This window comes from Seriola lalandi, unplaced genomic scaffold, assembly GCF_002814215.2.
Source record: "Seriola lalandi dorsalis isolate HSWRI2012SDOR001 ecotype SW California unplaced genomic scaffold, Sedor1 jcf7180002054104, whole genome shotgun sequence".
Taxonomy (NCBI): Eukaryota; Metazoa; Chordata; class Actinopteri; order Carangiformes; family Carangidae; genus Seriola; species Seriola lalandi.
In genome coordinates, this window is record NW_019524657.1 from 156236 (window position 1) to 180338 (window position 24103).

The 24103-nt window shown below is 41.6% G+C and overlaps 2 protein-coding genes across 2 annotated transcripts; one reads left to right on the plus strand and one right to left on the minus strand.

The window, feature by feature from the left end:
• Window positions 1-655: 655 nt before the first annotated feature.
• On the minus strand, window positions 656-12323 carry ttf2 (transcription termination factor, RNA polymerase II). The gene is made up of 23 exons (XM_023403266.2): window positions 12232-12323; window positions 11888-11993; window positions 11318-11404; window positions 11048-11117; window positions 10091-10969; window positions 9435-9555; window positions 9160-9336; window positions 8869-9026; window positions 8359-8440; window positions 7997-8122; window positions 7734-7884; window positions 7153-7255; window positions 6755-6939; window positions 5893-6046; window positions 5679-5770; window positions 5182-5267; window positions 4315-4448; window positions 3968-4147; window positions 3437-3495; window positions 3034-3187; window positions 2571-2653; window positions 1914-1988; window positions 656-1768 (listed from the first exon to the last, which is right to left on the minus strand). The coding sequence occupies exons 1-23, from the start codon at window positions 12257-12259 to the stop codon at window positions 1624-1626; spliced, it is 3435 nt and encodes a 1144-aa protein (XP_023259034.1). The 5' UTR covers window positions 12260-12323; the 3' UTR covers window positions 656-1623.
• Window positions 12324-12824: 501 nt separating this feature from the next.
• On the plus strand, window positions 12825-23966 carry cpap (centrosome assembly and centriole elongation protein). The gene is made up of 19 exons (XM_087173207.1): window positions 12825-12905; window positions 13445-13854; window positions 14457-14583; window positions 14767-14991; window positions 15147-15249; window positions 15391-15496; window positions 15663-16469; window positions 17334-18171; window positions 18697-18829; window positions 19204-19369; window positions 19662-19793; window positions 19903-20040; window positions 20393-20492; window positions 20761-20924; window positions 21093-21182; window positions 21569-21709; window positions 22364-22448; window positions 22573-22693; window positions 23027-23966. Exons 2-19 carry the CDS (start codon window positions 13471-13473, stop codon window positions 23217-23219), a joined length of 4053 nt encoding a protein of 1350 aa, XP_087029333.1. The 5' UTR covers window positions 12825-12905; window positions 13445-13470; the 3' UTR covers window positions 23220-23966.
• The last annotated feature ends 137 nt before the right edge of the window (window positions 23967-24103 follow it).

Sequence of the window (24103 nt, forward strand, 5' to 3'; positions counted from 1 at the left end):
AAAAACAACGATTTTCCGACATTTTCATTCTATTACCGCTCCACTGAGTCGTTCATTTAGACATTGAATACCAAATTTCCGATGATTATTAAAGGTAGCATGGACGTAAAGCTACACTGTGGATTTTACGTAGCAAACATTTGGGAGCAATGAAAAGATGGTGGACGGTACAGGGCGGCCCACCAGAGTCAAGGGATAAATCTGATGCTAAACATTTGTACATATTTATTATATTAGTTTAGTTATTAGTACATATTTATAATTTAAAAAAGTATAATGCATGATTTCATCTCCTGTATACTGTTATGTTATACACGCAAGATGGTAGTTTTTTACTCATGTAGCAAGGTGTGATTAAAGTAAATAATTGTGTTTTTCAATTATGTGGCCAGCATGTAGACACAGCATTTATATATTTTTTTCCAAATAAACATGATCATATCCAAATATAGGGAAATTAATAATTTACATTTCTCATATATCTTAAAAAGTATAATATGAGCAATGTGTTTTTGGCAGGTGTGGCTTCTTGTGATGGCATTGCGTTTCTTGAATTCTCAAATTGCAGTTCATCCTGACTTAATTTCCTTACATTTTTAATTTATAACTCATTTCAATTTACAACACAAAGGACTTTGTAGAGCAGGCTATCACATGAACTTCCATGACCTGAATTTATTTAAACAGCATCATACCAAACACACATAATAATACACAATACCCCCCCCCCCCAAAAAACAAAAAAAAACAAACAAACAAACAAAAAACTGAAAACATCTCTAAGGAAAATAAACTCCATCAGGTGACATAAATAAAAGCAAATTTTTGTTTCACTCCTATGTTTAAGCTACCTGAAGCGAATAAAAATAATGATTAATAATAAGACATATGCATACATCTACATCTAAAAATATCATACATAATTATTGGTCACACTTAGTGTAGCATAGGATATAAACACAGGAAAAAGTGCCATAAAGCATCATTGTGGACCATGAGAATCTGTGTGTCTATGGCATTTGCAGCCAGATACAGGCAATATACACATTTGTAGTTGTGTGTAGAAGTTACATGATGATTTTAGTGTGCATGTTTCAAGTTGGTAAATTTGATTACTAGCTATATGTAACAATATCTTTATAAACAGCCTCATGTGACTCTTAAAATGAATAAAATAAGTGAAATTGATGGTCAACTGACTAGATTTGCTTTGGAGCAACAGATCTGGGCAGAAGCAGCATCTATGATGTTTCAGAATGAATTTAAGAATAACTGAAATACTGTTAAAATAAATCAGTGAAACGCAGCATGTATCTGAGTGAACAGAGCCAATAGCAGTCATGAAATTATAAAAGAAATTTTGAAATAAAATGTTAAGGCACATAAAGCCCAACATCCTTTTGTAAAGCAGATAGGATCCTGGTCTGGATTAAGCTGAGAGAGGTCAGGCAGCACAGACAGACCCCTCATTACATACATCAAACTTCTAGTAGCTTAGGTTTAGGTGATTTCAAGATTTATACCCTGAAATTTGAATATGTGTGTGAACAGCTGTTTGGTGTTGTAGCAGTAGGTTTGACAGCGAGACCCAGCGAGACCCAGCTTCTCCAGTTCTCTCCCATCTCAGACACCAAAGATGATTTTGAGATCAGCCAGGGAGAGTTTAGTGACGGTGCTTCCTGTTCCTGACAGCACGTTCTGGGCCAGCTCCTTCTTCTTCACCTGCAGTGCGGAAATCTTCTGCTCCACTGTTTCTTCACACACAAACCTTTAAACAAAGAAACAAAAAAAAAACAAAAAAAAAACAAGCCTTAGTTCATACTTGTCTCAATATTCTTCTTTCCCAATAACGGTATATGATATAATAATGAATAATATACACACACACATTGAACGTCCTGCTGATTTGTTACCTGTGGATGGTGACATCTTTCCTTTGTCCAACTCTGTAGATTCTGTCACAGGCCTGATCCTCCAAGGCTGGATTCCTGTCACGATATTCATGGTTCAGAGGTTAAAAACTCAACCATTGTTATAGTGAACACATAAAAGATCTTCTTACTAATAGCATTACACCTTGTTGTGATGTTTGCGATGACCTAGTCACTGCAAAACAGCACCAAAATAATACTACTCTTTTTGATGTACTGACATGTGTGTGCTAGTAAAAACTGCAACTGTAAACACTATAAAAAGGTTAGAATATCTTAAAATGTTAGTTATTTTCTTGTAAAATGTTCTATGGGAATGACAGTTGAAATTGAAGCACTGACAAGAGACAGTTGAAGTGAGAACCGAGGAAGAAGCTCAAGTTTCAGTTGAACTGAGAGCTAAAGGGTAAGATGATGGTTATAATAATGTTAATTATGCAAATTAAAAAAAAAATGAAATTCAGTTTAAGGTTAAATAAAGAGCAATAACAAGAGGTTTAAGAACAGTAATATACTACACAAGTACTATACTGTATATACAGTGGGCTACATCAAGCAGAAGAAAGCAAACAACAACAACAACAACAACAACAAAAACAACAACAACAACAACACTCTTTTGGATTGAGTGTGTCTCACCAGTGCATGTCAATGAGGAAGAGGTGATTCCCACCAGTGAGGTTGAGTCCAACCCCTCCAGCACAGAGAGAAACCAGCATCACCTTTGGCAGAGAGCCAGAAATATAAAATCAATATATATATATTTACTTACAATATGCCCAATGTCAAAGTCCAGTACATTAAGTTCTGAAAATGCAGACAGCTGCAATATTCACCTGCCTGGAAACCTCCCTTATCTACTCTGTTTTTAAATGTTTTTTTGAATGAACACTGTGCTTATAGAGCATTATATTTTGAGTCAAACTCACATACAGGTTGTATTTAAAGAGTTTGCTTTAATCACGAAAAAAAGAAAAAAAAAACAGCATCAGAAAATATAAGAATAAATTATTTAATTGTTGTCTAGTGTCAATCAGTTTGTGGTTGTACCTTCTAATCATGTGTTTTATTTTGGTTTCTTGAGTTGTGGGGTGAGATTCACCTGTGGTCCCTTGGGGTTAGTGTTGAATTCTTCCACCAGGTCCATGCGACGTTTGGGGTTGACCGTCCCGTCGATGACGCCGTATCTCAAGCCCATACGCCGCAGATGAACTGCTACAATGCTCAGCATGCTGGTCCACTGGGACACGATCACACTACACATCACCAGACAGGAGTGGATTACAAATAAGGTAATGATGAGGAAATGATTCTCTGGAGTCACTTGCAATGACTGCTTAAAGGTTAACAGATGTGAGTTGAATATATAGTTCTTTAAAAGATCATGTATCTACAAAGAGGTTTATGAAGAAGGGAAATATGTATGAACGAATAGTTTTGTCTGCAAATTAGATCTAGAACGTGACTATAAATAAAAAAGTCTGAGATGACTGTGAGACTTTTACCTTTTCTGATCGTCACTCTTCTGCCTGATTGCCTTCAGCTCAGAGACAATAGCAGCAATCTGGAAAATTGAGGTTGAAGCATTAGTTAATTTGTTGTTAACATTTGATAAAACAACATCAGTGATACAGGAAAACAGGTTCTGCACTGCTGAGACTGAACTAAATTCAAGTTAAGAATATAACGGCTCTTTTGTAGCACGGCGATTTCACTGTTAACTGCTAATTGCTTTCAGTGTTGGGGAGGATGTTACTTTAACTACATTCCAACCCTCCTCATCCATTGCTTCTTCTCATATTTATGTTTTCTAGACCTTTAAAAAAACTGTAGTGGGCAGAGAGTCGCTCTGATGAGAGGCATCCAACACCTTCAAATCCCCCATATATTCATACTGCATTTCTCCTGCTAGACAGGGCTTTTGTTCTTTTTCCTCTGGATGGGCTCTAGTAAACAAAAACATATTCTGAACAGAGAGGAGTAATCTTATCACAGTCTCCAGGGGCACATTCAGTGTGATGGTGATGGTTGCCCACCTTGGTGCTCTCGCTGGTGTCCTCGAACAGCTTTGAGGAGAAGCGGGTGCCATTAAGGGCCACAGTGTCTTTGGGGTCGGGGCATGACGGCGAGGGGCTGGAGGAGAGTGACAGAGCGTTGAGCTGCTCCTCCAGAGACAAGACGATCCCATCACCCTGCAGCTCCGTCGAGTCGAGAGTCTGAGAGAAAGACAGAAAATCAATGCTTGTGTGTGTTGTACATGTGTGTGAGCAAGTCTTTTAGATTAAGGACAAAACTGACATGCCTTGTCAGAGCAGCAGTGTGTGTGTGTGTGTGTGTGTGTGTGTGTGTGTGTGTGTGTGTGCGTGTGTGTGTGTGTGTGTACCTTCTTCAGGAGGGACAGGTGACAGCAGCACTGTCGGAGGCGCAGCAGCAGGGACAGGATGTGGACGGTGCTTGACGCCTGCTTGGGACTCGGCACAGCAGGGTCAGACTGCGACATACCGAACTCTTGGGCCACTGGAGAGGGAAGACACACACACACACACACACACACACACACACACACACACACACACACACACACACACACATATATAGTTTTGATAGACCTCCATTAGTAACCGCAACATTAATTACTAATCAAGTTTGACTTAAAAGTCAATACTGTCAGGTTTGATTCAGCCTTAATGGAAAATTAATTTTATTCTTTTCGTAATCTATGTGTTTTTTTTTACCTGCAGCTTTCTGCACATATAAAATGATGTGCATATGTGTGAGGCCAATGTTTAACTGAGGCATACAATATATTCTACCTCATTCACACACTGCAAAATGTGAGCTGAGGTCAAACAGGATGTAACAACTTTGCTACCAGAAGAAAAACACAGCAGAAAGTTTTATCCAAAGGATCATCTTGTTCTAAAAATCCGACTAGAAACTAGAGACAGAATAACCAAACCAGAAGTTACCGACTCCAGCTTTCATATTTCACACTGTCAAACACTGAGCGAACAAACTTGGGAGCGAGCAGAGCAGGAATTTGACAAGGTAGTAAAACTGAGTGAGAGAGGTTATTAGTGGATAACAGCCACATGCAAAAATATCTACTAAGCACAAAATAGTATTTTTTTGGTGATAATTTCTCAACAAATTAGAGTTTATGTGTTTGCAAAAAAATCTCTGTGCAGGTTTGAGGCACAACTACAAATCCATACAGTCACAGTATAAAAACAACCAGCTGATATCTCACCTTTGCTGAAGGGATTGGGGCTGGATGTGTTCGCCTTGTTCACATCTTTTCCTTCATGTCTCTTCAGGTAGTTCTGCAGAGTGGATCTAGAAGAAAAGGGAGAAAACATCATTCTAGTTTCATTCTATATATATTTTTTTATTGATCTATCCACTGCAGCTAGGAAGACTTAATGGCAGTCCATCCTGTTTTTTATGCAGTTACACACATTTAGACCTTGGAGATGATTAGCATCCTTAATTGGAGTCAGAGAGTAGCTGAAAGCATGAATTATTTTCCTCTCCAGATGTAGCCAGCTGCCCAAGAGAAGCCAAGGTCACTTCTCCAACAGTGAAGTCACAATGTCCTTACTTTATTCCTAGCCACTTTTCCATGCCCTTCATGGGAAACATCACGAGGGAGCCAAAAAAGAAACAGTGAATACAATGTAAAAGCCTAGGGAAGGATAAAGGAGAAATCGTGTTAAATTAAAAAAATAAGACGAGTTGTTGCGTTACCTGGATTGGGCAAAGACCACATCATACACAGCCTGCTCATCCTCAGACAGTTTGAGTCGATGCACCTCGCAGGTCCGAACGGGAAGAGACACCTGAAACATTTGACACTTCACTTCAGCCTGGATCAAGAGCGAGCAGAGTGTCTGAGGGTCATGGCAAGCAGACACTCGTAAAAGACACTCGTCACCCAATGTGTGCGAGTGTGCGTCTCTACCAGTGGTTTTCCCGACGAGTCCATTTGGTCTTTGGTTCGTCGGAGCAGCAGAGTCCTGGTCAGGATGTTCAGCCTCTCTCTGCCTCTCTTCGAGCCGTTGTCGACCTGAGCTTTCCACAGTTTGTACTCGTCAAACGGAGAACAACGCAGAAACCTGAGAGACAGACCGTGAATGAACCGTTGCATTTCAATTAACCATCTTGACGTCAGTTGACTGCAGTGAAGACGCAATTATCAAGGCAAAGCATCATCACTCATTAATGTTTCTTTGTGCAACATGAGAAAATATGAACTCAATGGTCTAAAGACTGTTCATGGGTGCTGGTTAATAAATTAATATTTCTAAAGTTCAGCCTCGTCTTTCTCCAACAGATAATTTTGTTTCTGCCACCAAACAGCTGATTTTGCTCCCGTTTGTTTGTCTGACATTTCAGAGGCTCTCTCAAAAAGTATTTAATAGAGTTCAATGGAACATGGAAAGTTGAGGGTTAATCTATAGCGCCACCTTGTGGCCTTTTCTAAAGCACTTTCATAACTCCTGCAGTGTGAGAAAAAAAAAAATTCTTGACTCAAGGTGAAGATGAATCTTTTAGTTTAAGCTTTGCTCATTTCCACCTGAATATTATGAATTAACTATATTAACATTTGTTATTTAACCTGTTTGAATGGTTTATTTTACTCTATTATGTTTTATGTTTAAATTTTCTGAGATGTGCAGTGCATTTTATATGAAAGAAATTTTCTATATAAATTACATGGTTATAAAAACTTTAAAAAGTAAATTAAAATTTGCAGACAAAACAGAGGAAGCATTTCTACTTAGACTTGTAAAACTCTTGTATTCACTGTGTTGTTGTCTTACTTGAGCAGTGAGTACATGTCCAGCAGGTTGTTCTGGATGGGCGTACCAGTGACCGCCCAGCGAGCGCGAGCCCTCAGCTGACAGACGGCCATGGAAGTCTGCACTTTTGGGTTTTTGATGTTGTGGGCTTCATCAAGAACCACGCGGGCCCAGGCCACTCGCAACAAAGGAGCTGAGGGCGACGGCTGAGGGAAAATGACGAGGGATGAAATGCACGTGTGTCTGAGTTTTGAGTTTTATAATTATCAGCACCAAAACAGAACATGATGGACTCAAGTATCAGCTGCCAGCGCCTTCAGTTCAACTCTGGTTGTATTCCCGTCTTACAGGAAGAATCTTAAGTCACTGCATTAAAGCTGACACTGTGGCTTTATGTCATAAATATAAATATTACTCACATCATCAGAATCCTTGGCGGGTTTGTCGGCCTCCTCCTTCTGGACTGGAATCTCCTTAGAGACCAGACTGTATGTGGTCACCACCACGTCATAATCTGCCAGCCTGAGGGACGGACAGAGAACATTTAACTGATTGATTGTGTGCGCTTCAAAAGGTCAACAAAAATCTGATGTTTTGACGTAACAATTTATTTTTGTCTTAAATGTTCTGGTTTTTTTAATGATTTCCCTGTTTTCCTGTGTATGAAAAGTGCTATGTAAATAAAGTTTATTATTATTATCATTATTATTAATAATAATAATATCATCATATAACAAGAAAATGTATTTGAGGGCAAAGACGTAACATTAAATGAAGCCATTTCTTTCCAGTAGAAACACAACTCTCCTTAAAAGGGCAACCGTCTGGTCTATGTTGATGTCCAAGAGTTTAGTCTGAGATGATGAAACGCACAGATGACTCAACATCAACATCAACATTTGACTTTCACTTTTGACTTGTGAATGTGTGCTTGTGTGATTGTGTGATTGTGTGAATGTGTGCTTGTGTGATTGTGCGATTGTGTGCATGGTTCCCTCACACTTTGGCACTCTTCTCTCGGTTGGGGCCGTGGTACAGATACACAGTCAGCTTGCCTGTCTTGACATGTCTCTCGATCTCCTTCTTCCAGTGGTGAATCAGGGAGGCGGGACAGATGATCAGAGTGCCTTTAGAAACCACAATGCTGGAGTCTAAATGATGAAAAAAAAAAAAAAAAAAAAGGTGTAATTTAATTAAATACTAATTGCATGGACAGCACTGAGGTTCCTACCAACTGACAGAGTGATAAAAGGTTCTAGTTACCAGTTTTGGAGATCCATTTCTCCAGTTTCTTCTCTTCCTTCTTTTCATCTTCCTCTTTCACCTTGATGTTCTTGGCCAGTATGAGAGAAATCATGGTCAAAGTTTTACCCAGACCCATGTCATCCGCTGATTCCAAGAAAAAGAGTGAGAGTATGAAGAACAAGGGGAAGAAAGGAAGAGATAACAATTATGTGAAGCTTCTCCGATACTCTGTAAACGGTTTCTCCGGTCACTGGAGGTACATGGCACTTGGTTTGTCGGAAAAGGAACAAATAATGTTAATTTGAAGTATTATTCCATCTCTGTACCACACTCTTCATCATGATCTCTTTAATAAAAATCATGTTAAATGGTCAACATACCCAGAATTCCTCCACATGGATTCTGGGCTTCTCTCCAGAGCAGCCAGGCCAAAGCTCTCCTCTGATGGGGCAGGAGCGACACCTGACCAGCCAATCACAAGAGGACAGTGTTAGAGTAACATGATGGGAGCAGTCAAAAGACGATATAGATCCTCCCTTTCCATGGCCGCTTGTCATGAGAATTTCTTTTCTTTTCAAAACAGCAAATACAATATGGCCAAAAGTATGTGGACACCCAGAAATTATAAACAATATATGATTGCTACTATTATGATGTTACTCAAAAGCACTAAAGCTGCATTAATGTGATGCTGGGAGATCAGGCCTGGTCTGACCTAAAACTCATTTGTTTATGGGTCTGGCCACCATATTGGAAGCACAGAACAGCCACAAACTAAAAGCAGTGATGCATCATTCCCTGACGTTTCTTCAAAATCTAATTAGTGTTGTCAGATATCCTGTGTGAAGCACTGATGACAACCCCAATTAGTGACTGAAGGAGAGTGATACCTTGATGCCTCTGGGGTCTGGGGCTTCAGCCTCAGCATCGGGGCAGGACTCCAGGGATTTGTGGAGATGGTCGATGGCCTCGCAGGTGGCGTTTTTCACTGCCAGCAGACGGTCATCGGTCATCCTGCCACCGTAAAAGGCCTGAGACTGTGGGTTGGCTGGAAACATGAAGGACTGAGGATTAGGGTATTTGCACGAATGATTAAAGTAGTGAAAGAGAAAAATCCCAAAGTATTACAGAAATGTGTTTAAAACCAGGTAGTGTGACAGAACTAACAATGTTCAGCCTACCTCCATACATCTGGCTGTACCCCTGGCTCAGCTGGAGCCCCAGGGAGCTGCCGGAGGCCTGGTGCTGATAGGGGCTCGGGGCCGGAGGGGCAGGGAGCAGGATGGTGCCGCCCTGTCGGCTAAATGGATTGACCTGACTGCTACTTGGAGCAGCATCACTGCTGTCACCCTGGGAGCCTGGGAAAGGGATTTGTATATATTACAGTTGCAAAGCCAGAAGACACACACTTTGTGTAAACTATATTATTATTGCTGCTGTACAGCGAGAGAGTTACCTGGCTGAGAAGCAGCAGTGAGGCTCAGGGACTCCAGCGCTTCCTCCAGCTCCTTGACCTGAGTCTTCAACCTCTCCCCTTTATCTGGCAGAGCCGCCACATTCACCACAGACAGAGTGGCCTGATCAGGAGGAAAAAGGGGTAGGAGGATAAACAGACTGGCAAAAATGGATACACAGATGATATCAAAGGAGAATCTGTCTCATTCATCTGAAAGTCAAAGATTCAAGTTTGAAGTTGTCTTAATAGTAAATCAGTATTTCTTGCTACATTTTAGGCAATACATCATGAAGTACTATATATTGACATGTCAGCAATGATGATATAATGTAGATGAAATCTGTTGTGTCTTCACACGTGCTTTTTTCTAGATTACAGAAAAAATTAACATCGAATGACATGCCATTGTTTGACTAGAGTCACAGGAAATTGCAAGAAATTGCTTTGAAAAAAATGCTGAAGATGTGTGTGAGGTGTATATTGAATGTATTCAGATCAGAATTCTTTATAATATTGGTAATATTATATACATGTTAGAAATACAGTATTTGCCCAGGTGTAATCTGGATCATAGAGCTGCTCATATATGACATGAATAGTTTTCAAAATCGGGCCAAACGGCCAATAATTTCTTTCTCAGTTGGTCCTTCACTCACCTTTTTCTGTTGAAGCTGAGCAGTGAGCAGACTGTGCAGCCCTTTGGGATCTTGCTGTTGACCTTTGACCTTAGAAGCTGGCTGAAATCCTGGGAAGGTGGTCAGGGTCTTTTGTACAGCCGAAGCAGGGGGAGTTTTCTGACTAGCAGGTTTCACTGACACCAACACTAAATCATCATCGTCGTCTTGGTGGTTTTCGGTTTGACCGGACTCTGACTGAGTCGGTTTGTTACGTGTTGGACTCCCGGTGTTGACAGAGTCTGTGGGAGCCGGGGTGCTGCTGTTGCTGGGTGCAGATTTAGAGGCACTCCCTTTCAAATTAGGTTCAGCTTGTTTCACCAGACAGGCTTCTCCAGCATTAGGTTGCTTGGGCGAGGCCTTGTGAGAATCCTGAGAGGTTTGATTCATTTTCTCAGAATGAGCAGCATTGATAGTGGAGGTAGAAATAGCTTTGCCTGTTTTGCCCTGCTCAGAGCGGTTATCTTCAGTCTTGTCTTGCATGTTGTCTGTCATTTTTTCCACACTGTTAGCTTTGGGGCTGTTTCTCTCTTCATCTGAAACTCTCTTCTTCAACTTCATCCCTTGTGGAAGTTGTTTACCTCGGTAAGTATCCGATGAATTCTCTTCCTCACCGTCTTCCACTTCTACCCCAACGCCCTCCACATTTTCTTTCTGGTAACTTTCTCTTCCTTCAGCCTTGTGACTTGCCTCACTGTCTTTCTTCTCTCTTCCCTTCTCATTGCCTCCACCACACTGCATCTTTCTCCACTCGGAGTCCTTGTCCGGTTTGCCCGGGGCCTTAAAGGGGTTTCGGACAGGCGGCAGGCAGGAGGGCTGTAGCTTTGCGTCAGCTAGAGAGTTTCTCTTTTCTTTGTCTGGCTGCAATGATGGAAGACAACAGACATTTTAAAAACAGAAAGTGATATAAAAAAAAGCAAAAATTAAGAAACTACTTACTGCAGTCCAAGGCACGTTTCCACACCACCTCTGGCCTGCTTTTTTACCTATAATACACCTGTAGAATAACCTGAGAAAAAACAGAAAAACTGAAAAAACTGAAAAAAAATTAACAGTTAATAGAAGTATATTACTGAAAACAGCCACATATAAGAATCAATGTATTCTGGTCAGACAACCTAATGTAAAGCTGCAACAGGAATTAAGTTTAATCACTAAGTTTAAGGAACACTCTTCCTGTTTTGAACCATAAAACACCTGCACACCCACTTGTGGCTCTGCTGTTGTTGATTGTAGGTGAGAGCTTGGAGTTCCACCATCGAATCTTCATGATGGAGGCAGTGGGATGGTGAGATGCTGGGGAGGAGAGGATAATGATAATGCAGATCAAAAACAGAAACATGAATCTGTGAAAAAAATGGACAATAGAATCCAAAATTTCCCCAAATTTTAATTATTATACCATTACATAACTGCTAGTCACAGACCCAGTTATGAATATCAATGTGTGCTTGAGAGATAAGACTTTGGATTTGATTCTGTGAGCAAAACACAGGATAGTGACAATCTACATCAGGTGTCTCAGATGTTTAGGTATAGGAGATTAGTGTCATGCATTAAGGGACAAGACTTATGGACCCTTATTGGTTGGACTACATTATCTCCAAGTCAAATTTATGAAGGAATTTGTAGATTTTTCACAATAATAAAGATTTATAGTCCATGTCAATGCTGTGGTGGGTATTAGATACAACTCTTGCCTTTGACATCCTCTCTGAATTCATCTCACAGTGTTGGACGCAGGGGATCAATGAGGAAATATCTTAGTGATGTATTTACCTGGCCGTCTGATTGAAATCACAGCCTTCCTTGTCAACGCATACGTAGAAGCTTTTGCCTTTATTTGGTCCATCTTTCACGCCCGTTTTCAACATACACACACTGTCTGTTTGGGGACACAGAGAACGAGTTATTGAGCAAATCGTTTAAACTTTCTTCTCAGTGCAGGTTAGCCAGGGAAAAATAAGGTTCAGTTAAGACGAAGAAGAAAATGAAACTGCATTGTCATGGAGATTACAGGCAGCGTTTCAGGGAATAAAACACAACCAGGCCTTTCAGAAACTAAACACAATGTCGACTTTTCTAACAAAACTAATAACTACCATTAAATTACTGTAACTTACCGTGGACATTACATAGAACCTTTTCCATTTTACAGACAGTTCCAGTTCAGTTTCAGTTACTAAAATGTGAAACTCAATATTTTCGTATCAACCAATCACATCTGTCAGACAGCACATCCGGTGCATAAATATCAGTATAAAAGTTAACGTCGAAATGAGCTTGCAATAAAATTGCAATAAGAGTAAACATATAATTGCATATATAGTAATATAGCGTAGATAAATCAATGCATACATACATACTTAAAAATATCAGTATGCAAAATGAAAACTCAACGGTACGCCAGATTGTATTCGCTTGATGACATTTATTGTGAAATATTTTACAGACACATCGTTGAACCGGATATAATTCGATGCTAGTTTTTTTTTTCCAAAATTTAATTCGATTAAAGTGCCAATTTTATTTTTCCAAAACGTGTAGTTGATACATAATTTAGCTACTGTGGTGTATATGAAACAAAAAGACAAATTAAAATAAAACCAGAGAACCTGACGTTTTAAAGAAAGATGCTTGAACTACATTACCCACAATGCAACAACAGCTTTGTTGTCGTTCATCTACTCTCGCGGGCTTTGTTTTGATATGGCGGCAGGCTTCGAAACTTTTGTCTGTTATGCTCGTACAACGCAGAGTTCTACCTCAGTAACACCACTTTCCTGCTGCGTTACAGGTAAATTCAGTGTGTTTCGACACTTTTATTTATTTTGTGAATTTCTTTGATTGTCACTACAGTTTAAAACCTTTAAAAAAAACTTTTGTGTCTCAAATAAAACGCATCCTGCTAACGATATTCAAGTATCACCAAGGAAGCCGAGCCTTTTAAATGCATCGGAAATAAACCAGCTAAAACTGACTAAGAATGCCATCAAACTATGATCTGAATTGTAAGATATATGTCATCAATGTTGTCAATCTGTCAATGATTCAGCCGATTAGTTTTCACAAACAGCTGTGATTTAGTTTGCTGTTACTAACCAAACAAACACTCGTTTAAAACCGACACTCTGCTGCCGTGACGTGCTGCTGTGTAGTGTCAACGTTTAATCGGCCGAAGCCAGATTCTTGTTAAAATAGCTAACGTTATTTCAATTTAAACCTGTCACTATATATAGTTTTCTTGGATTTGGGCATCACCTAGAGCGTGCTTATTCACGGTGTGATTAACCCCTCAACCTGTCACCATAATCTGTCGTTCAAATCCCGGATTAGCGAGCTCTGCCTGAGACAGCGCAGTCATGTCATCGCCAGCCGGGCTTCAGTACTCCCAGGCAGAGTTCTTGGCCCGGTGGATGCCAAGTAGCAGCAGAGCCGGGGTGATCCTCAACCCCTCCCCGGACTTGGCCGGTTCCTTGCGGCACATGTCAACCGTGGGATCCCCGCCCCTGGAGCCAGACGACTCCTTCGCCTCCGACTTCGCCCCTCTGTCCGCCTCTGCAGACAGCAGCTGCCTCGGCGTCGATGGATTTTTACGGCCGGCTGGAGGAGAGAGGGCTGGGACTGACAGGCCAGTGAACGTCCCTGACTCTGTCCCTATCAGAAATTCAGATGGACATTTGGACAGTTTGGATGAGATGGCAAGCAAATCACATGATCTGCCCCTAATGATGAAGCTAGAGGAGGTAAGAATATCATTGCATTTCAGAATGTGGTGTTCCTATGATTGATATTTATTCCTGAGCTGGGACAAATATTTGACTGGTTGTCAAAATTAACAGTGCAATCTTTTTCTAAATTCTGAATCAGATATCTCCAACAATATCTTAAAAAACTGGAGATGGTCTTTTAGTTCAGCTTTAGTTCAGTTTAGTTCAATAGTTCAGTTTTAACATCTCAACATATCAAAACAAATGAAAATAAACGCAACAACTTTATTACTGACATTAGGACTTGTTGATGTGTGGACTTCACCGTTGATTATATCACTCCTTCCTGTGTACTTGATACTCCCACCTTCAGCACGCACACTCCCACTCTCACTCTCACTCACACACTTGCTATTATTAGTATTTTTCTGTGTGTGCATGCAATCAGTTAGCACTTTGAATGTGTTGATTTATCAGTATGTACAGTTGTGGTAGGAAATATAGGTATGGTAAATTTATTCATAAAGCACATTTTGAAGTTACAAGGTGCTGATTGTGATGAGCAGCCACAATAAATGTACATGTTGAAATGTACATGATGAAAACACTCCATACTGTGATATTGTGTGTTTGTGCAGTTGAGGAAATGGCAGCAACACATGCAGGAGCAGCTAAAGGCCAATCAGTTGGAGGAGCTGCTTCGCCTCCAGGAAGAGCAGCAGAGGCTCCTGGGAATGATGAATGATTCCCAGCACTGCACAGGAGGTGAGAAAGAGCGATGACAAGAATATCTGCAAAAGTGATCATTTGTTTCACTTAACATATAAAATATGCAGGTTGGAGACTGATGTGTATGTATTTTTCCTACTTCCCACACTTAGTCATAGCTTCTTTGTGTTTATATTTGCCTTCACACACTGTTTGCATTAACTGTATTGTACATTGCAGATCATTCAGAGGGCTTAGAGCTGTCAGGAGCAGAGTGGGAAGAGAACCCACTCCAGGGAGCCTCTCATCACAGAGAGACCCCACACAGCCCCACCATAAACCGCTTTGGGATCCCACAGGGCTCTACCTGTGGCCCTCGACAGGGGCAACAGCTGTCACCGGCAGGGAGATGGGAGCGGCTAACAAAGGGGCAAAATCATGAGGGGGTGGATGACAAAGAAGAGGGTGAGACAGCAAGTTTTTTTTTTTTTCAACTGACTGTAATGTGACAGTGGAAGTTCCAGTTTTTGTATTTGCATTTGGATACTACATTTTTAATTTTAGGAGATCTATGATAAATCACTTGGGCATGACCTTCTAACAGCGTGTGTTTCCTACAGACACATGGAACTCCACAGGCGATGATGACACGTTAATATCAAGTAATGGTGCGGCTTTGACTGAAGACCATGGTAGAACAGAAGATACAACTTCTCAGGACAGGTACAAACTATTTTCTATTATAAAACTAAATCCAGTGTTAAACGAAGCGATAAACTAAGCAAGTTGCTTTGTGTTTACAATTTTTATTTGTTTGTTTGTTGACAAACTTATATGTTTGCCTTGTGTGTGTCCCCTCGCCAGACCTATTAAGCCAGGCATTGGAGGTCATAAGCAGACGTTTGAGGAGTTGTTGGAGGAGCAACTGAGGTTGGAGGAGCAGAGGCTGAAGTCTGCCCGGCAACAGAAGGTCAGAGAACATAATAAAGATTTCCTTACATTCCTTACTTCTTCATGTTGGTGCTTCCGTGGAAGCTTTGACATCCAAGCCTTTGGAGATTCTTCTTGTTCTTCTTCTAAAAAATAAAGCAACCAAATTCACATTACATTCACACGTTGTCTCCCTACCTTAACAGAGCCAAGATGGGGCTGAAGCTGTACATGCCCCTCCAAAGAGGGCCTTTCTGAAGCGAGGCGAGGGGCTTTCTAGATTTACCAACAATCACAAAGCCTCTTTACCAAAAAAGGAGATGAAGAAGGACTCCAAACCACAACCACGAGCCAGAGTAATCTCCCGCAGCAACTCAGAGCCTGCAGCCATCCTGAAAGGTGGCACAAATTGCATCCAGCGGCTTCCTGTCCAGCGTAAAACTGCCATACTTAACAAGGAGAACCGATTGAGAGGTCTTAATTCGCCACCTCAGGACACCAGAGCTGAAAGTAAGACAGCCCGGATGAAGGTGTTGGGTAGTCATCAAAGGCAGAATACAGAAATATCAGAGTCTATTGAAACTGACTCAGAGGGGAGACGCACCAAACAGTGTCAACTGGGGCAAGTAAAGGACCAGAATAACAGGACAGTGGGTCTGTCTGCTCAAACTACAAGGAAACCCGAGCATCACAACATGCAGCCGAACCCTGTTACCAAACAGGTGGGCATGTTGGGAAGGCCAGGGAAGACTGAAAATTATGCAGCTAAAGAGAAAAATTTGGGTTCAAAAGTGGATTCAGCAGAACGAAGAACGGGGTCAGAAGGAGACGGAAGAGGAGGAGGAGGAGGAGAAGGAGTTCCACCGGACTCGTTTGAGTTGTCGTTCCAGGAGAAGCTCCAGCGTTGGGAGTGTGACCTGCAGTTGGAAAACATGGAGCTGGGAGAGTTTGAGCTACTGGAGCAGGCAGCTGAAGAGCTGTCCTTCTCGTCCAACTCCTCCTTTGTCATGAAGGTGCTTTATTCAAATCTCTAGTGGTTGTTGTGTTGTGTTGTGTTGTGTTGTGTTGTGTTGTGTTGTGTTGTGTTGTGTTGTGTTGTGTTGTGTTGTGTTCAGGGATGTTTTGTCTTATTATCTGAGTCCCTGCTTATTGATGCTTATGATGCAACATTCTGTGTCTGTTTGCATGAAATGTCCTGGATACCAGATGTTAGTAGTAGTAGTATAATAGTAGGCAATACTCTTTTGAAGTGGCTATAATCCATATTTTTATACTGACGGTGGATCACATCACATGGTCTCCAAACATTACGGTTGTGAGTCATTCTCACTGCTCCTGTTGTAGTTTGTGGTTGCAGCTGTTTTCAGTTAAAAGCCTCTAAAGACCCCACCCATATCAATTGTGTTTGCAGCTTGTTTACGCTACCCCCAAGTGGGCAAACACCCGTTATTGCAGTTTTAAGAAATCGCCACACTAGGTCACCCTTGACAACTAGAAGTTATTGTGAGTCCCCAGTTTGAGATATTTGCTGCACGTCATTCCCTCATCTCTCTCTCGCCCCATGTCCTGTCATCTCTCTACTGTCAGTTGTTGACAGTAGCCAGCAATGACCATTGTAGAGAAAGTGTAACAAAATGTAATATCCTGCCAAATGTTATTTTCATCAGTCCCTAGTTAATACAACAGCTGCCCAATTTGTTTGATGACTGTTAACAACTTTTATCAACAAACTTATTGGTAGTGTAAAGAAGGCTTCTAGAATTAATGCAGTCAGTTGGTTTTAATTATGTGGATTTTTTTCCCTGTATCATCCTATTATATTTGACCTGTTGTCTGTAAAGCTATGTATCTTCAAAGACTCTGCTCTGTACTTGCAGGTTCTTCAGATGGACCAGCAGCACCAGCAGCTGCATGCTGCTCAGGGGCTCCACCAGCGACGGCTCTCCTCCACCCCCATCAAGTCGCCTCCCAGAGGTGCACTTCAGAGGTGCAGCAGTGGTGGTTTGACGTGTAAAAACAGCTCTGTGAACGCAGAAGCATTTGTGGCGAAGAGAAGAGATGATGCAATGAAGAACAAAGTGAACATCGAGGATGAAGAGGGACAGGACAGTGGGAGAGAGGACAAGCACTCTGATGTTTCATCCTGTGGCGGCTCTGAATTTGAAGACCAGGAAGTTGCGGTCAAACCACCTGTGTTTCCCTGCACCTTTACCTTTCCTGCACAGTCTAACCCACCATACGATAAGCGGTCGTATCAGGACGAGGACAGTTGTAGAGATTCAGATGTGACACAAGATGGTGATGGTGAGAGCGATGGCGTCCTCAGCAATGCTGATGAGTCCACTCTGATAGAGGACAAAGACGGCCAGCAGAGGAGAGTTGTGTTTGACGACGATGACACGTGGAACGACCTGGAGGAAACTACAGTCGACCCACACAGTGACATTAGAGGAGTCAGTCCAGTTTCCAAGGCGACAGCCAATCGCGTCTCACCGCCGGAGCGGCCTTTGTTGAGGAAGGTGGCAGTGAACAAAGTTGTGGAGCTGGATAAAGGCACAGTCACTGGTTCAGCCAATCTGGAGCCAGATCCTCCTCCTGCCTCTCAGCTTATGACAAGGTTGTTCCCCTCGCTCAAGCCAAAGGCCCAGAATACACCTCTCCCTCCTCCTACCGCTTCTGTTTGTCCTGAGCCCAAAAAACCAGAGGAGGAGACAGGTGAATGTTTTATTATAACGTGTATCAGTATTTTGATTCTCACTTTACTCTCATAAAAAACACATTTTTATTGTTGTTCACACATGAATTTAATTGGCACTGACGCATGAAAATAGAGGTAAAACTTATCCTTATTTTCAATGAATGGATTTATTGTTCAATCTGTTAATTGTGCATGTCTGACAACGATATCGATATGTGGCCCAAGTTTACAAATCTTTATATTGAGAAGCTGGTGATTATGTTTTGTTGATCAGCTTATTGTTTCAGCACAACATGTCAACAACTCTGCCCTTCTGACTTCTATGTTTATTCTTTCTGTAACATTGTGGTGTAATGTTTTGTTGACCTCAATGCCACAACAATAAGTCAAAAACCTTCTGTAAAATATCTGTGAACAGAAGCTGTCACTTTATTGTGTCATGGGTTTTTAATTTCAAAAAGGTTAAATTCCAGGAAACAAACATAGAGAGGCAGTTTGACCACAACCCCGAGTTTACTGTGTGTGTGTTTCCTCGTCCCCAGGCCAGCAGGTCCAGTCTAGGCAGCTGAGGGAGAGACTGGTTGAGCTGGAGATTGAGATCGAGAGATTTAAGAAGGAGAACGCCGCCCTCGCCAAGCTCCGACAGGAGAACGAGAGAAACCAGGAAAACCTCAGGTGATTTTATCTGTCTGCACTTAATGTTGTTTTAATACCTGTTGATACTGAAGAACATAATCAGAGTTAGATTTTTCATTTCCTGCTGTATGATGGTGGTGATTTTATGTGAGGCGATTCCCTACGGATTAAAGTCAAATAGTTTGCTTACACAATAAAATTGTTATGCAAAAATTGGTAGCACAAACCTATTATGATAAATAGTGAATGATGAACATCTCAACATGACTTTGAGAGCAAACTCTTCAAATGTACGTTCAGCTCCATGTTTTCTATCACCATGTCCTATTTCGAGTGGGAACATTTTGATGAATTATGGGTTTCTCTCTCCTCGCACAGACAGATTAATGTCTCGTTTGTTCTTGTTTTTGTAGGAAAGAGCGTTTGGAGTTTGAACAGACGAAAGCAGAGGAGCTGGCCAAGTTCGAGGAGTACAAGAAAGAGGAAAACAAGAAACTGCAGAAGGAGCGCAAACTGTTTGAGAAGCACGCGTCAGCCGCCAGAGCCATTCCTGACAAGAAGGAACGAGAGGAAATCCAGGTGACGGAGAGAGAGAACACTCGTGAATCAACAGCTCACTTTGCGGTCCCAGGATAATTGGTTCTTTACATGCACATTCCCAATAACATGACTTCAAATAAATACTAATGTTGGACCTGTGACCTGAGACAATTAGTTGATTTTTATTGTACATGTGTAATTACATGTCCTGTTTCAAAACCAATGAAAGAAAATGGTCAAATAAAAAGAAAGAAGAAATTATGTATTTTACTATGTGTGAAATCTTAAAATATGTGGAACCCCCCCTTTAATCTGTCCCCCCCCCCACCAGGCGTTGAAGCAGCAGCTGAACTCCCTGCAGGAGGAGCTGAGGAGGAAGGAGAATCGCTGGACCTCCACACACAGCCGGCTGCGGCAGCAGATGGACTCCCTCAGCCAGGAGAACAGCTCTCTCCAGGACGAGGTGCCCACCTGACCTCTGACCCTTTTACCCCAGTTACACCTGGCTTTAAAATTCAGTTTGTATCTGGACAAGGAAAAACACCTGTAATGTCATGTTGTTGTTTTTTTAGATCCGTGTGTTGGAAAAGCTCCGCCTCAGTGCCTGGAAGAAAAACCCCGTCACTGCAGAGAAGGACAAAGAAACAAAAGACGCTCCTGGATTTTTTGCAAACAATGTTTCATCTGTGACCAAAGGAGTGAAATTTGCTGTAAGAATGTTTATACTTTTTGTTATTGGCTGGTTTGTCTACAGCAAGGATTACATTTTATAGTATGATCACAAAACCAATATGACATTTTTCTCAAACTTTACTCCTGTGATTGGACTGAAATTGAATTAAATATTTTATATCAGTGTGATTAGAACCGGGGGGGTCCATGACACTCATTTATGATTATTCACACTTAACAACATTTAACAACCAGACAAACCAGGTTCATTGGCCAAATTCCATGTCTCTTTCCATACCTGTGTACTGCAGGTGCTCTGATAATCTCTTCAGTGTGTTTTCTCGTCTTAGCATTACACTGAAATCACAAGTTGTCTCTCTTTATTTTCAGAGTCCTCTTGACTCTCGAGGAAGCAGCAGCAGTCCTCCACACAGCGGCACTGCTGCAGCGGGTCGACGGGGCTCCGGGGAGACGAGCCAGGGTGCTGCAGGTACCGTGAGTTTCCATTTAAAGGGGGATTTCCTGCTCAGGAGTTTTAGAGTTACGGTCTTTTGTAGATTCTAACTTCTTTGTTCCCCTAGACACATAATCAGACTTATATTTGGTTGGACTAACAGCTATAATTAATATTTTTATATTAACAATGGATCACGTGACTATTTGTGAAAGGAACCGATAGAAATGTGTCACCCAAGTTACTCTCAACTCTCTAAAGCGTTATATTCTTTTTTTGTTTTGTGTTGGTTGTTTTATGTCAGTCGGGATGAAGAGCAGCCTGAGGCGGCCAGCAGGGCCAGGCACCGCTTCCTCATCCTCCTCTTCCTCCTCATTGCCTGGCAGGATGACAGAGGAGAGGTCACCACCTGCCAACAAGAGCCAGGACAAACCGCCAAACCAAGAACAATCAAACAGCAGCTCTTCAGTAAGAGACACCGTTAGTGCTGTTCTCTCTTTTCTGCTTTAACAAATCTATACAAACAACACCTTCACTGACAGATACCAAAAGCTCATATGATGGAAAACAAGCGACAAAAGTTTCAGGAGCCCATGTTGAATAATTTGTTATTTTTTTGACATCTTCTCTTTGTAGAAAAGAGATTCTCTGCCAACAGAAGCAGAGTGCCGCGAGGCTGAGGAGGCAGAGTCAGCTCAGGAGGTTATAACACACCCTGACGGGAAGGTGAGAAAGTGGAAAGACGTGTCATATTGTACATCGCCAGAATATGAAATCCTGAAAACTAAGTGACTTGACGGGAACCACTGGAGACGTTTTCAACACCTCGAGACTCCACTGAGAAAAACTGCTAAGACACATCTAGATGTGAATACCAGGAAATGAAAGCTGAAGTGCTGAACTCTTGTCTCATATTCATCTTTTGATCTTAAACCCATATGTCTTCAGTGAACAACAAAAAAACAAAAACACAGGAATTGGTTCCAGTAGTTTGACGTCTGTGAACAACTAGAGTTCACTACAGTAGTTATGTCAGGTGGTTTTACTGTTAACGTTGCAGAAAATGCACAGAGAAACTGTTTTGCAGTGAGTTCTGGTTCTGACTCTTGCAGGTAGAGAAGGTTCTGGCTGGTGGTGATCGCCTCATCGTATTCCCCAACGGCACCAGGAAGGAGGTTTCAGCCGACGGACTGACGGTCAAGGTCACCTTCTTCAACGGAGACACCAAGCAGGTCACAGCCGACCAGAGAGTGGTGAGGCTTCTACCTGACATGAGGCAGACTTAAAGTAACTGCATCCAACCTCCACAGGTCTTTCTAAACAAATAACTGAGAGCGTGTTGAGCGCTACAGTAAGTCAGGGAACGTTTTAAATGTATGAGGCAACAGGGTCTTTGCTGTTTGTCTCCTGCACCAAACTGGGGTTAGAAAACTGAATCAAATCATTAGTCATCATTTTTCTTACCAGTTTAGTTAAAAATATCTTTTGTTTTCTTTTTAGCAAAAGACGGTAAATCTGCTCTTGTGTAGTAAGTGATGTCACCTTATTAAAATCAATTATACATAGTGACGGACAGCAGATACCTTAAGTCTTGGAAAGGGGATCAGATCGCCTTACATAGGCTGTATTTTACATATTTTTTACATATTCTGAATTAAACTGACCATCCACTTTTGAGCTTTTGTTAATGTGGACAATCAGTTTAACTTACTTTGAGTTTATCTAATGTAAGAGTTAAAAATCAATGTGAAATTTGATGTTTTTAACCTCAAAGATCAAAGAGTGATGTGAAGAGAATCGATTTTCCTTTGAGAACTCACAGTGGAAAACTTGATGAGTCTGCTCTGCCGTCAGCAAATTTAATCCCCTGCCAAGTCTCTGACCACGGCTCTGCTCCTTGTGCTCAGATCTACTACTACTCCGACGCCCAGACCACACACATCACCTACCCAGATGGCATGGAGGTCCTGCACTTCCCCAACAACCAGACTGGTGAGAACAGATGTTTGTTTTGTATCGAGCTGTAAAATTACCACCAGACGAAAGCTGCTCAGTAGAGGATCAGTTGAACAATGTTCTTTAAACATTGTTTTTTTTTTTTTTTTTCCTACTCCAGAAAAGCATTTCCCAGACGGTCGTAAAGAAATCACCTTCCCAGACCAGACGGTCAAGAACCTGTTCCCAAACGGCAGAGAGGAGAGCGTGCTGACAGACGGGACCATCATACAGGTCAACCCGTGAGTAAAACCACAGCTCCAGCTTCTCTCAATGGTTCTGGTGTTACAAGTTCTGGTTCAACTAAATTGTAACATCGTCACACAAGAGAAAGACACTGAACGTGCACACTGGAGAAGGTATTTCTAAAACATTTATTCGCCTATCGAAACAGTTGGATCGACTAATCGTTAACTAATTGCAGCTCTATAAAGGATTGGAGTACGAGTCATTTCCATGTGGATGTGCTGATCTCTGCTTGAGCTCCAGTTTCTGATTCAGGCTGATGATACGTTTGTTTTTAAAGTCTTTAAACGAAGACTCGCAGGGTGTAAAGTGTGTGCTGTTTCTCTCAGGGACGGCACCAAGGAGATCCATTTCAACACGGGCCAGAAGGAGATCCACACCGCTGACTACAAGAAGAGGGAGTATCCAGACGGCACCGTGAAGACGGTCTACGCCGACGGCAGGCAGGAAACCCGCTACCCCACCGGACGGCTCAGGATCAAAGACAAAGACGGCAACGTCATCCTGGACCACAGGGCGTAAACTAAACATATGAATCACTTTCTTGCTCTCCTCTCTCCACAGGGAGGTCAGAGGTCAGCCAGTTTGGATTTGGAGTTCTTCTGAGCTCAGCTCACTTCATGAAGGAAAAGCTTTCGGCTGCAGCGTCACAGTAACAGACACGAGAGAGTGGTGTCAGTCTTCTCATCGAACTCTTGGCAAGAAAGGAAATGAGTGTATTTCCCCAAAATCTTCCTTTTTAATGCTTTAACATGCTGCCAAAAGGTGAAACTCAAAGCCGATGAATTTGAGGAAGTCTCTTTTAACATTTTAATTATTTTTTAATTCAGTTTTAAAAGGGAGGAAGTTGAGCCTCCTCCTCATTTTGTGGCAGCACACATACGGGTTGATGCCTGTCATCACAGTCCAACACTCCAGAGAAGCAGCAGTGGGTTTCTTTTTTTGTTTTTAAATCACGCTCGTTTTCCCCAAATGGGCAAATCTCATCTGCCCCATCTTCACTACATGTGTCTGCATGTTGCATCGTTCATCACTGAGGTCTAACAAATGTGTTGAATGCATTTCCCTCTTCATAACACATTAGCAGAATTGAATTAGGATTGATTTTTATTTAAAACGCTGCATTGTTTGCATGTTTTTTCATGCTCTTACTCACCCTCTTTGTCGGCACATTTCTTTGCTCATTACCACCAGAAAGGTTTTGCAAATGTTTTATTAGGAAATACATTCACCACATTTGTTAGATCTCAAAGATACACAGAAGAAGAAAACTCCAGAGGTCACCTTTAATGTTTTTCTTCTAAAACGTTACCTGAATTTTTACAATGAAATCGCATCTTTAGTCACGAGAGACAATGTTTGGTTTGTATGAGGATCATTTTTGTTTATGATCTACCACCAAACTT

Excerpts from the sequence above, each read along its gene's own strand:
- ttf2 (XM_023403266.2), bottom strand. The coding sequence starts at position 12,259 with ATGGAAAAGGTTCTATGTAATGTCCACG. Across the intron at positions 10,970-11,047 it reads GAAACGTGCCTTGGACTGCA|CCAGACAAAGAAAAGAGAAA; the intron begins GTAAGTAGTTTC and ends CCATCATTGCAG. Across the intron at positions 9,556-10,090 it reads CTCAGCTTCAACAGAAAAAG|GCCACTCTGTCTGTGGTGAA; the intron begins GTGAGTGAAGGA and ends CCTCCTGATCAG.
- cpap (XM_087173207.1), top strand. The coding sequence starts at position 13,471 with ATGTCATCGCCAGCCGGGCTTCAGTACTCCCAGGCAGAGTTCTTGGCC. Across the intron at positions 13,855-14,456 it reads TAATGATGAAGCTAGAGGAG|TTGAGGAAATGGCAGCAACA; the intron begins GTAAGAATATCA and ends GTGTTTGTGCAG. Across the intron at positions 19,794-19,902 it reads ACAGCTCTCTCCAGGACGAG|ATCCGTGTGTTGGAAAAGCT; the intron begins GTGCCCACCTGA and ends TTGTTTTTTTAG.